The sequence below is a fragment of the Pseudophryne corroboree genome, chromosome 4, assembly GCF_028390025.1.
Source record: "Pseudophryne corroboree isolate aPseCor3 chromosome 4, aPseCor3.hap2, whole genome shotgun sequence".
Taxonomy (NCBI): Eukaryota; Metazoa; Chordata; class Amphibia; order Anura; family Myobatrachidae; genus Pseudophryne; species Pseudophryne corroboree.
Window position 1 is genome coordinate 900459185 of NC_086447.1, and position 13944 is coordinate 900473128.

The following is a 13944-nucleotide window of genomic DNA, read 5'->3' on the forward strand; positions in this document are numbered from 1 at the left end:
GAACATTTACATCTGCTGCCAAAGGCGGGATGAGGCAAATATTTGACTGAAAATTTCACTCATCTCTTTATTCTGTTCTGTACAGTTTATTTCCAGTATATATTGTGTTCTGTGGGATTTTCCTTTCTACATAGTTTTCTTAAAGCTATGGATCTGCCTGCAGTAGTGAAGCATAAGGCAGATAGATAGATTTTTAGCAAATGCACTGTCAGACTGGCCTGGTTCTTCTGGCAAATGCCAGGAGGCCCGATGGCGTGATGGGCCGGTCCAACATAACAGCCTGGCCGAGTAGGTCTGCTCGGCCGCATGGCAGACAGAGAGCTAGGGGTTGGCCGAGCAGCTCCGCCTCCCAGTGCTGTGCTCGACTGCCCAAGATACAGAAATACGGTGGCGAGTCGCTAAGCCACGCCCCTGTGAGCCATGACTGCGACCTATGTCGTGCGTGCTAGAATGCCAGGCCGTTTCAGGCCCCCAGTCCATCCTAAAAAAAGTGCACAGACAGACAGTGCATCTGGGGACGAATACTATGCCACATATGTGTCTACTTGTACTTGTGTAATTGCACCTGCCCAGCAGCCTCCTAACAAGCGAATATGTGCATAATTGCTGGTCTGCATAGGCTGCGTACAGACGCCCTCATCAGACTTTGCCTATGTGAATATGCCCCTTCCCATCCCTGGTCCGCTTTTCTAATTGTATAGTTTTATAATGGCACACTGCGTGCAGATCTGCGCAGGTATTAATAGAGATGTGCGGCGGGCACTTTTCGTGTTTTGGTTTTTGATCTGGATCCTCGCTCGTGTTTTGGATCTGGATTGGTTTTGCAAAAACCACCCTTTCGTTTTTGGTTTTTGGTTTTGGTTTTGGATCTGAATGATTTTTGAAAAAAACACACAAAAACAGCTAAAATCACAGAATTTGGGGGTAATTTTTATTCTACGGTATTATTAACCTCAATAACATTCATTTCCACTCATTTCCAGTCTATTCTGAACACCTCACACCTCACAATATTGTTTGTAGGCCAAAAGGTTGCACCGAGGTCGCTGGATGGCTAAGCTAACCGACACAAGTGGGCGGCACAAACACCTGGCCCATCTAGGAGTGGTACTGCAGTGTCAGACAGGATGGCACTTAAAAAAACTAGGCCTCAAACAGCACATGATGCAAAGAACAAAAAGAGGTGCACCGAGGTTGCTGTATGACTAAGCTAAGCGACACAAGTGTGTGCGGCACAAACACCTGGTCCATCTAGGAGTGGCACTGCAGTGGCTGAATGTCGAAAGTGGCCCGCAATTTTGCGGCCCACCGACAGCATCTCCTGCACGCCCCTGTCATTTCTCAAAAAGTTCTGCACCACCAAATTAATTGTATGTGCAAAATATGGGACGTGCTGGAATTTGCCCAGATGTAATACATGCACAATATTGGTGGCACAGGAGAGTTTGGATAATAATAACCCTTTTATTTGGACGGAGTTATATAACAATATGCGGCACAGAAGAGCGTACCCCTAAACCACACAGGGATAACCCTGTAAAAATTATTTGCATTAAATATTAATAACCCCTCTATTTGGAGTAAATAATATACAGCACAGGACAGCACCACTGGAATTATACGGCAGTACCCCTGAACTTATACGGCTGCACCACTGGACTGGACTTATACGGCATTACCACTGGACTTATACGGCAGTACCACTGGATTTATACGGCAGTATCACTGGACTTATACGGCAGTATCACTGGACTTATACGGCAGTACTACTGGCGTTATACGGCAGTACCACTGGACTTATACAGCAGTACCCCTGAACTTATATGGCAGTACCACTGGATTTATATGGCAGTACCACTGGACTTATACGGCAGTATCACTGGACTTATACGGCAGTACCACTGGACTTATACGGCAGTACCACTGGACTTATACGGCAGTACCACTGGACTTATACGGCAGTATCACTGGACTTATACGGTAGTACCACTGGACTTATACGGCAGCAGCACTGGACTTATGGCAGCACAGGACACCACCACTGGACTGATGCAGTACAACACAGCACCACTGCCTGCACTGGACTTATACAGCAGCAGCACTGGACTTATGGCAGCACAGGACACCACCACTGGACTTATGGCAGCACAGGACACCACCACTGGACTGATGCAGCACAACACAGCACCACTGCACTCGACTTATACAGCAGCACTGGACTTATAGCAGCACAGGACACCCCCACTGTGACTGGACTGATGCAGCACAAGACACCACCACTGGACTGATGCAGCACACAACAGCACTGGAATGACACATAAAAGCAGGTCGCCACACCACTTTCCCGCACAGACAGACACTGAGGAGAGACGTCCTCTCGCTACACTCTCCAGGACTGGAGTGAAAATGGCGGCGACGCGCGGATCCTTTATATGGAATCCAAAGCCCGCGAGAATTCGACAGCGGGATGATGAAGTTTTGCCTCGTTCTGGTGTCCGAGTCTGGCGGGAAGTCCTGAGCCGGGCTCGGATCCGGGCTTGGGACGTGAAGTTCGGTAGGGTTTGGTTCTCAGAGAACCGAACCCGCTCATCTCTGGTATATACTGTATGTGTGCGTTCCCTCTCTGAGTATGTGACTGGTCTCATAGTGCTCACTCTGCATCAGTATCAATGTGCTGTAATTCCTGCAGCCAATATAATAATAACAACCTGTGTTTCCTTCTGTGGTGTAGAACTGGGGCAGTGACATGGAGTGCTACAGTGTCATGCCAGTCTCTGACAACGTTCCCGCATCAGGTGAGAAGCCCTGACTTTCCCGGTCCCCTGTATCCATAGTGACCAATATACACTGACCAGAGCTGTTATATCACACAGTGAGTATAGCACCCAATATACACTGACCAGAGCTGTTATATCACACAGTGAGTAGTCTAGTACCCAATATACACTGACCAGAGCTGTTATATCACACAGTGAGTATAGTACCCAATATTCACTGTCCAGAGCTGTTATATCACACAGTGAGTAGTCTAGTACGCAATATACACTGACCAGAGCTGTTGTATCACACAGTGAGTATAGTACCCAATATACACTGACCAGAGCTGTTATATCACACAGTGAGTATAGTACCCAATATACACTGACCAGAGCTGTTATATCACACAGTGAGTAGTCTAGTATGCAATATACACTGACCAGAGCTGTTATATCACACAGTGAGTATAGTACCCAATATACACTGACCAGAGCTGTTATATCACACAGTGAGTATAGTACCCAATATTCACTGTCCAGAGCTGTTATATCACACAGTGAGTAGTCTAGTATGCAATATACACTGACCAGAGCGGTTATATCACACAGTGAGTATAGTACCCAATATACACTGACCAGAGCTGTTATATCACACAGTGAGTATAGTACCCAATATACACTGACCAGAGCTGTTATATCACACAGTGAGTATAGTACCCAATATTCACTGTCCAGAGCTGTAATATCACACAGTGAGTATAGTACCCAATATACACTGACCAGAGCTGTTATATCACACAGTGAGTATAGTACCCAATATACACTGACCAGAGCTGTTATATCACACAGTGAGTATAGTACCCAATATACATTGACCAGAGCTGTTATATCACACAGTGAGTATAGTACCCAATATACACTGACCAGAGCTGTAATATCACACAGGGAGTCTAGCACCCAATATACACTGACCAGAGTTGTAATATCACACAGTGAGTATAGCACCCAATATACACTGACTAGAGCTGTAATATCACACAGTGAGTATAGCACCCAATATACACTGACCAGAGCTGTAATATCACACAGTGAGTCTAGCACCCAATATACACTGACCAGAGCTGTTATATCACACTGTGAGTATAGTACCTAATATACACTGACCAGAGCTGTTATATCACACAGTGAGTCTAGCACCCAATATACACTGACCAGAGCTGTTATATCACACTGTGAGTATAGTACCCAATATACACTGACCAGAGCTGTTATATCACACAGTGAGTGGTCTAGTACCCAATATACACTGACCAGAGCTGTTATATCACACAGTGAGTATAGTACCCAATATACACTGACCAGAGCTGTTATATCACACAGTGAGTGCTCTAGTACCCAGTATACACTGACCAGAGCTGTTATATCACACTGGGAGTATAGTACCCAATATACACTGACCAGAGCTGTTATATCACACAGTGAGTGCTCTAGTACCCAATATACACTGATCAGAGCTGTTATATCACACTGCGAGTATAGTACCCAATATACACTGACCAGAGCTGTTATATCACACAGTGAGTGGTCTAGTACCCAATATACACTGACCAGAGCTGTTATATCACACAGTGAGTATAGTACCCAATATACACTGACCAGAGCTGTTATATCACACAGTGAGTGCTCTAGTACCCAGTATACACTGACTAGAGCTGTTATATCACACTGGGAGTATAGTACCCAATATACACTGACCAGAGCTGTTATATCACACAGTGAGTATAGCACCCAATATACACTGACCAGAGCTGTTATATCACACAGCGAGTATAGCACCCAATATACACTGACCAGAGCTGTTATATCACACAGCGAGTATAGCACCCAATATACACTGACCAGAGCTGTTATATCACACTGCGAGTATAGCACCCAATATACAGTGTCCAGAGCTGTTATATCACACTGCGAGTATAGCACCCAATATACACTGACCAGAGCTCTTATATCACACAGTGAGTTTAGCACCCAATATACACTGGCCAGAGCTGTTATATCACACTGCGAGTATAGCACCCAATATACACTGACCAGAGCTGTTATATCACACTGCGAGTATAGCACCCAATATACACTGATCAGAGCTGTTATATCACACAGTGAGTATAGTACCCAATATACACTGACCAGAGCTGTTATATCACCCAGTGAGTATAGCACCCAATATACACTGATCAGAGCTGTTATATCACACAGTGGGGTCGATTCTATTCGGCAACTAATGAATAGCGCCGGGAATTAGCTCCCGACGCTATTCAATTCAGCAACTAATTACCTGCAATTGTCGGGAATTCTTCTCTCATCCCCGGGGGATGAGAAGAGAAACCCGACAAAAGTGCTGCCTCGCGGCCGGCGCGAGGCTGATTCTGTCGGGAATCAGCCTCGCGCCGGGGAGTTAAGTCGGAGAATGCCCGTTCTCCCGACAAAACTACCTGTTTTGTCGGCGAGAACGGGCCATCGCCGACGTAACTAGTTGCTGAATTGAATAGCGTCGGGAGCTAATTCCCGGCGCTATTCATTAGTTGCCGAATAGAATCGACCCCAGTGAGTATAGCACCCAATATACACTGACCAGAGCTGTTATATCACACTGCGAGTATAGCACCCAATATACACTGACCAGAGCTGTTATATCACACTGCGAGTATAGCACCCAATATACACTGATCAGAGCTGTTATATCACACAGTGAGTATAGTACCTAATATACACTGACCAGAGCTGTTATATCACACTGCGAGTACAGCACCCAATATACACTGACCAGAGCTGTTATATCACACTGCGAGTATAGCACCCAATATACACTGATCAGAGCTGTTATATCACACAGTGAGTATAGCACCCAATATACACTGACCAGAGCTGTTATATCACACTGCGAGTATAGCACCCAATATACACTGATCAGAGCTGTTATATCACACAGTGAGTATAGCACCCAATATACACTGACCAGAGCTGTTATATCACACTGCGAGTATAGCACCCAATATACACTGACCAGAGCTGTTATATCACACTGCGAGTATAGCACCCAATATACACTGACCAGAGCTGTTATATCACACTGCGAGTATAGCACACAATATACACTGATCAGAGCTGTTATATCACACAGTGAGTATAGCACCCAATATACACTGACCAGAGCTGTTATATCACACTGCGAGTATAGCACCCAATATACACTGACCAGAGCTGTTATATCACACTGTGAGTATAGCACCCAATATACACTGACCAGAGCTGTTATATCACACTGTGAGTATAGCACCCAATATACACTGACCAGAGCTGTTATATCACACAGCGAGTATAGCACCCAATATACACTGACCAGAGCTGTTATATCACACTGTGAGTATAGCACCCAATATACACTGACCAGAGCTGTTATATCACACTGCGAGTATAGCACCCAATATACACTGATCAGAGATGATTTTGCCTCTGTTTAACCAGCTAATGTCTGTATCTCTTCCAGTCCATAGACTACGTCCAGGGGACATTAAAGTGGTGGCAGCTTTGGGAGATTCATTAACGGTAAGTGCTCACATTGGACCTAATTCAGACCTGATCTCTAGGCTACGTTTTCGTACAGCCTGCGATCAGGTTTGAACTGCGCATGCATATGCACCGCAATGCGCAGGTGTGTGGCACAGGTACAAAGCGGATCGCCGCTAGTGATGGGTTTGTGCAACGGATCCGTTCGCACGGGCGATCGCAAGGAGATTAATAGGAAGAAGGCATTTGTGGGTGGAAACTGACCGTTTTCTGGGAGGGGTTGCAAAAACGCAGGCGTATCCATGCGTTTGCAGGGAGGGTTCCTGAATTCAGTTCCGGTCCAGACCTGGCTGAAGTGATCGCAGCGGCTGAGTAAGTCCTGGGCTGTGCAGAGACTGCACAAAATCAGTTTGTACAGCTCTGCTATACATGCGATCGCATACTTGCACAGCAAAAATACACTCCCCCTATAGGCGGGGACTATCCGTTCGCAGCGCTGCAAAAATCGCTGCCCAGCGATCAGGTCTGAATTAGGCCCATAGTGCTGATTTATTCATGGTAAATTTATTTTGTACTATAGTGATAACACATAGGAGCAACTTAACTGTAGACATGTGCAATGTGTGTCATATTATTCAGCAGGGCTGTATTCATCATGTATAGTAACTATGTAACATTTTCTTTCCATTTGTATATTGCTTAGTGTGATATAGATAATGCAAGAGGTGGGCTATATAGAGGGGTATAAATCATGCAGGAGGGTGTTTTGGAGGGTTATATATAATGCAGGAGACGGTATTAGAGGGGCATAACTCATTCAGCAGAGCGTTCTAAATAGAGGGGTATAAATATGAAGAAGGGTGTTATACATAATGCAGGGGGGCTTATTATAGGAGCATAAATAACACAGGAGGGTGTGTCCAGGGTTGGACTGGCCCACAGGATTACAGGGGAAACCACCGGTGGGCCCTGCTGCCTGGGTCCCACCCCCTCCTCTAGGGATCAGGTTCCAGACTGTACTGTTACTAATCTAGTACATTATCATGCATGCACTACAGTACTTACTGTATATACTTATCTAGGGGACCAACCCCTGCAAAATGGTTAGACAAACCAATGTGGCGGCTGGGCACACCCCCTATAGAGACTGGCCACACCCCTAAACATGGGCCCCTACCACTGTATTCCCCCGGTGGTGGGCCCTACATGCCCCAGTCCGACACTGGGTGTGTCAGTGGGGAATTAGCCCTAAATGTATATATCACAAGGTCAGCATGAAATGTCTATGTGGATAGTGAGATATTAGAATAACATTGGGCCTAATTCAGACCTGTTCGCTCACTAACAGTTTTTGGTAGCGCTGCGATCAGATAGTCGCCGCCTACAGGGGAGTGTATTTTCGCTGTGCAAGTGTGCGAACGCCTGTGCAGCCGAGCGATACAAAAAGATCTTTTTCAGTTTCTGAGTAGCCCAGGACTTACTCAGCCGCTGCGATCACATCAGCCTGTCTAGGACCGGAATTGACGTCAGACACCCGCCTAGCAAATGCCTGGACACGCCTGCGTTTTTCCAACCACTCCCTGAAAACGGTCAGTTGCAACACACAAACGCCCTCTTCCTGTCAGTCTCCTTGCGATCGGCTGTGCGAATAGATTCTTCGTAAAACCCATCGCACAGCAGCGATCCGCTTTGAAGCCGTGTGACGGGCCTGCGCATTGCGGTGCATACACATGCACAGTTCTGACCTGATTGCAGCGCAGCGAAAAAAGTTAGCGAGCGATCAGGTCTGAATGACCCCCATAGTTCCTTCCCTTTCCTGGGTGACAGTTAATAATCTGCATCTCTTCAGTTGTAACTTTTTTTTTCATTTTTTGTATTCTGTTGTCAGGCTGCGTTTGGTGCTAAAGCCACATCCATCCTGGACCTTACCACAGAGTGGAGAGGTGTCTCCTGGAGGTGAGAGCTCTGATGACAGTATTTTCTACTAGTCTTTTAGTCCTGTCAATTGCAGGGTCACTAGATGCTGCGCTGCAGGGATTTCATTTTTCCTATATTCACCCCCGACCTTCCCATCTCCATCGTCTCTTTCTCCCCCATGTATCTCTGTCCCTTTCCCCTCCCTCCCTCCCTCCCTCCCTCCCTCCCGTGTCTACCTCTCCCTGTGTGTCTTTCTTTCCCCCATGTCTCTCTGTCCCTCTCCCCCTCCCTCCCGTGTCTACCTCTCCCTGTGTGTCTTTCTTTCCCCCATGTCTCTCTGTCCCTCCCCCCCTCCCTCCCGTGTCTACCTCTCCCTGTGTGTGTCTTTCTTTCCCCCATGTCTCTCTGTTCCTCTCCCTCTTCCTCCCATGTCTACCTCTCCCTGTGTGTCTTTCTTTCCCCCATGTCTCTCTGTCCCTCTCCCCCTCCCTCCTGTGTCTACCTCTCCATGTGTGTCTTTCTTTCCCCCATGTCTCTCTCTCCCCCTCCCTCCTGTGTCTACCTCTCCCTGTGTGTCTTTCTTTCCCCCATGTCTCTCTGTCCCTCTCCCCCTCCCTCCCGTGTCTACCTCTCCCTGTGTGTCTTTCTTTCCCCCATGTCTCTCTGTCCCTCTCCCCCTCCCTCCCGTATCTACCTCTCCCTGTGTGTCTTTCTTTCCCCCATGTCTCTCTCTCCCCCTCCCTCCCGTGTCTACCTCTCCTTGTGTGTCTTTCTTTCCCCCATGTCTCTCTGTCCCTCTCCCCCTCCCTCCCGTATCTACCTCTCCCTGTGTGTCTTTCTTTCCCCCATGTCTCTCTCTCCCCCTCCCTCCCGTGTCTACCTCTCCTTGTGTGTCTTTCTTTCCCCCATGTCTCTCTGTCCCTCTCCCCCTCCCTCCCATATCTACCTCTCCCTGTGTGTCTTTCTTTCCCCCATGTCTTTCTGTCCCTCTCCCTCTTCCTCCCGTCTACCTCTCCCTGTGTGTCTTTCTTTCCCCCATGTCTCTCTCTCTCCCCCTCCCTCCCGTGTCTACCTCTCCCTGTGTATGTATTTCTTTCCCCCATGTCTCTCTATCTCTCTCCCCCTCCCTCCCGTGTCTACCTCTCCCTGTGTGTCTTTCTTTCCCCCATGTCTCTCTATCTCTCTCCCCCTCCCTCCCGTGTCTACCTCTCCCTGTGTGTCTTTCTTTCCCCCATGTCTCTCTATCTCTCTCCCCCTCCCTCCCGTCTCTACCTCTCCCTGTGTGTCTTTCTTTCCCCCATGTCTCTCTGTCCCTCTCCCCCTCCCTCCCGTGTCTACCTCTCCCTGTGTGTCTTTCTTTCCCCCATGTCTCTCTGTCCCTCTCCCCCTCCCTCCCGTGTCTACCTCTCCCTGTGTGTCTTTCTTTCCCCCATGTCTCTCTGTCCCTCTCCCCCTCCCTCCCGTGTCTACCTCTCCCTGTGTGTCTTTCTTTCCCCCATGTCTCTCTGTCCCTCTCCCCCTCCCTCCTGTGTCTACCTCTCCCTGTGTGTGTCTTTCTTTCCCCTATGACTCTCTATCACTCTCCCCCTCCCTTCCGTATCTACCTCTCCCTGTGTGTCTTTCTTACCCCCATGTCTCTCTATCACTCTCCCCCTCCCTCCCGTGTCTACCTCTACCTGTGTGTCTTTCTTTCCCCCATGTCTCTCTATCACTCTCCCCCTCCCTCCCGTGTCTACCTCTCCCTGTGTGTGTCTTTCTTTCCCCCATGTCTCTCTGTCCCTCTCCCCCTCCCTCCCGTGTCTACCTCTCCCTGTGTGTCTTTCTTTCCCCCATGTCTCTCTATCACTCTCCCCCTCCCTCCCCTGTCTACTTCTCCCTGTGTGTCTTTCTTTCCCCCATGTCTCTCTATCACTCTCCCCCTCCCTCCCCTGTCTACCTCTCCCTGTGTGTCTTTCTTTCCCCCATGTCTCTCTATCACTCTACCCCTCCCTCCCGTGTCTACCTCTCCCTGTGTGTCTTTCTTTCCCTCATGTCTCTCTGTCCCTCTCCCCCTCCCTCCCGTGTCTACCTCCCCCTGTGTGTCTTTCTTTCCCCCATGTCTCTCTATCACTTTCCCCCTCCCTCCCGTGTCTACCTCTCCCTGTGTGTGTCTTTCTTTCCCCTATGACTCTCTATCACTCTCCCCCTCCCTCCCGTATCTACCTCTCCCTGTGTGTCTTTCTTACCCCCATGTCTCTCTATCACTCTCCCCCTCCCTCCCTCCCATGTCTACCTCTCCCTGTGTGTCTTTCTTTCCCCCATGTCTCTCTATCACTTTCCCCCTCCCTCCCGTGTCTACCTCTCCCTGTGTGTCTTTCTTTCCCTCATGTCTCTCTGTCCCTCTCCCCCTCCCTCCCGTGTCTACCTCTCCCTGTGTCTTTCTTCCCCCATGTCTCTCTGTCACTCTCCCCCTCCCTCCCCTGTCTACCTCTCCCTGTGTGTCTTTCTTTCCCCCATGTCTCTCTGTCCCTCTCCCCCTCCGTCCCCTGTCTACCTCTCCCTGTGTGTGTGTCTTTCTTTCCCCCATGTCTCTCTATCACTCTCCCCTTCCCTTCCGTGCCTCCTCTCCTTGTGTGTGTCTTTCTTTACCCTTGTCTCTCTCCCCCTCTCCTGCCCGGACTCCTATGCTCCCTGTGACTGTTCATGGCACAATGAGAGCAAGCAGTTGTACTTCTATTTCGTTTGCCCTCAGCATCTGTATTTATGTGAAGGTTTAGTTATTTATGTCCCCAGCATGTCAATGACAAACAGACATGATTAAATGGCGAGTCATCCCTTGTGCTGAAGAGCTTGCAATCTATTAAGTAATAGAAGACATACACAGACACATGGATAAGTATAATGTACAGCACTAACAATGAAATGCACCCACTATATTAATGCACCCCCATATCATGGCCAAAGCCCCATCTTTATATACTTCCACATATCATGTAATAGATTGTTTTATTGTCAAGTACAGTTACATTAGGAGTCAGAAATTGCTACTTATATGCGTAGAATAACATTGAATTAGAAAATTAAACAGGATATATAGAGGGGGCGTGGCTTCGGCGGACATGGAGTAGCACACAGGTTGTGTGTCTCTCCAGCTATAAACTCCTGTACTACCATCCTGTGTCGCCTGGGCCTGTGATCCACCCCAATACCTGCACTAAGGTGTGGGGATACCCCTGTGCCGCGCTGGGACCCGTCAGCCCGATACCTGCTGCAGCACTGAGTTTCTGGTGAACGGGGGCCCGGACCTGCTGGAGCACGCGAGACGCCGCCATCCTGCTGCCCGTGCTGAGATCTACACGTGGCTCCCGTCTTGAGCGCGACTCACATCGAGTCCGCGGCTTCCCCTCTGCCGTCGCTAAGGACGCTGTGGCGGGCGTCTCTCTCTCCTGCGGCACCTCGCTACTGTTTCTGCTCTGGAGGTCTGCGGGGGATCCCCGGCCGCAGAGCCATCACGTGACCCGCTGCCGCTCTCCCTGCTCGCTCCGGCGGCCCCAGCTCCTGCACGATCGCTCTGTGCTCTGCTCTGCTGAGTGGGAAGTGTGTGGTGGGGCTGGAGTCTACAAGTGCCTGTGCTCTCCCCACGCTGCTGCTACCCTGCTGGGCTCTTTGACTGTGCTATTAACCCTTGGAGGGCTCTAATGATGATGTTGCCCAATCTCAGCAGCACTGCACACATTTAATTTTCACCTGATTGGAACCAGCTTTATGCTGCATGTGCCCCATATGCTGAGGGGGAGGGGAACCACACTTTAACATCCTGCTGCATTCATTCATTCTGTGCTGACCGAGGCTGACTCTTTTAATAATATACACGGTCACTGGACAGTTTTGATATACTATACTTACCCGCAGGCAGCGACTGGACAATTCTGATATACTACATCAAGTTACTTATTGGCCGTCCCTGGACAGTTCCTGATATACTATTTAATATACGTCTTGCTCCCTGCCGTCCGCTTGGCTATAATGGTCAAACCGCAGCAATCTGTTGCGGCTGCGGCTAAGTTAGAGAAGTATGCCAGAAATCCGCCGACAAGGTCCCAACAGGGGGGGGAGGTGCGGTCGACCTCGGCACCGCCTTCTCCGTCGGCTAGCTCCTCATCTGTGGAGGCCACCGATGCTGCTTTGCAAAAGGTGCTGGATGCGGTCACGGCCAGTGAAGCCGGCTTGGCCGACAGGATTGGTCAGGTCCAGGCGGACTTATCCATTATACACCAAGACCTTCAGCGGGTGCGAGAGAGGGTCGGTGAGGTTGAGACGCGCACCTCCACACTGGAAGACACTGTTACGCCTCTCGGTCGACGCACTTCTGCTTTGGAGTCACAGATGACGGAAGTGCATAAAAAGATGACTGATATGGAGGGGAGACTGCGGCGAAATAATGTCCGTTTCGTTGGGCTCCCGGAGAAAGAAGAGGGTGCCTCCCCTGAAAAATTTCTTGAACGCTGGCTGTTGGATACGTTTGGAGCGGAGGAGTTCACCTCACACTTCGCGGTGGAACGCGCCCATAGGGTCCCGATGCGCCCGTTACCTCCGGGGGCTCCTCCCCGTACGTTTATCGCCAAACTCCTTCATTATCGGGATAGAGATGTGATTCTGAGACTGGCCCGCATCAAGGGTCCCCTTAAGTGGAACGGTTCCCCAGTATCAGTTTTTCCGGATTTTGCTGTCGACGTTCAGAAGGATAGAGCTCAGTTTGTCCCTGTGAAACGCAGGCTGCGGGAACTGAATATCCCCTATGCCATGCTCTTTCCGTCTAAACTGCGAGTGGTCTCGGATGGTGAAACAAAATTCTTCATGACCCCTCGTGAAGCATCAGTGTGGCTGGACGGACGCTTTCCGGCACGGCGGGCGTTAGCCGCTGATTGAACTTTTGCATTTGATTTCTCTACTTGCAAACATACTGTTTCTCTGACGTCCTAGTGGATGCTGGGAACTCCGTAAGGACCATGGGGAATAGCGGCTCCGCAGGAGACTGGGCACAAAAGCAGAGGTGTAACTAGGGTTTTTGGAGCCCAGGGCAAGATCGATAATGGCGCCCCCCCCCCCCCCCCCAAAAAATAATAATATTTTTTTTAATAAAAATAGTAAATTAATAAAATGATAATAAAAAAACAAAACAAAAGGAAAGTATGTGCAAACGCCACCGGTGTCACTGCATATAAAGATGTCAGGGTGTGTATGTATGTGTATGTAGGTGCAGTGGTCGAAGTTGAATTTTTGAAGGTGGAATGAAAGAGTGCAGATAGCAATTATGCGCGCGCTCCGGAAAAGGGACGTGGTCACTCAAAAGGGGCGTGTCCTTCAGTGTAGTAGGACCCCTTATACTATCTAGTACTGGTGCCCCTTTGACATTATAGCACACGGTATGAGCCGAAATTCACATTATAGCACACAGTATGAGCCGAAATTCACATTGCCCCACACGGCATGAGCCGAAATTCACATTATAGCACACAGTATGAGCCGAAATTCACATTACCCCCACATGGTATGAGCCAAAATTCACATTATAGCACACGGTATGAGCCGAAATTCACATTAGAGCACACGGTATGAGCCAAAATTCACATTACTCCACATGGTATGAGCCAAAATTCACATTACCCCACATGGTATGAGCCGAAATTCACATTACAGCACACGGTATGAGGCGAAATTCACA

General features: G+C 48.9%; 1 protein-coding gene across 1 annotated transcript in view; it reads left to right on the forward strand.

Moving 5' to 3' along the window:
• Positions 1-13944, forward strand: part of PLB1 (phospholipase B1) — a 191824-nt gene that overhangs the window by 139237 nt on the left and 38643 nt on the right. Inside the window, exons 41-43 of the mRNA XM_063919416.1 lie at positions 2732-2795; positions 6304-6362; positions 8212-8279. Coding sequence (XP_063775486.1) covers positions 2732-2795; positions 6304-6362; positions 8212-8279 — 191 coding nt within the window. The remainder of the gene's footprint in view (positions 1-2731; positions 2796-6303; positions 6363-8211; positions 8280-13944) is intronic.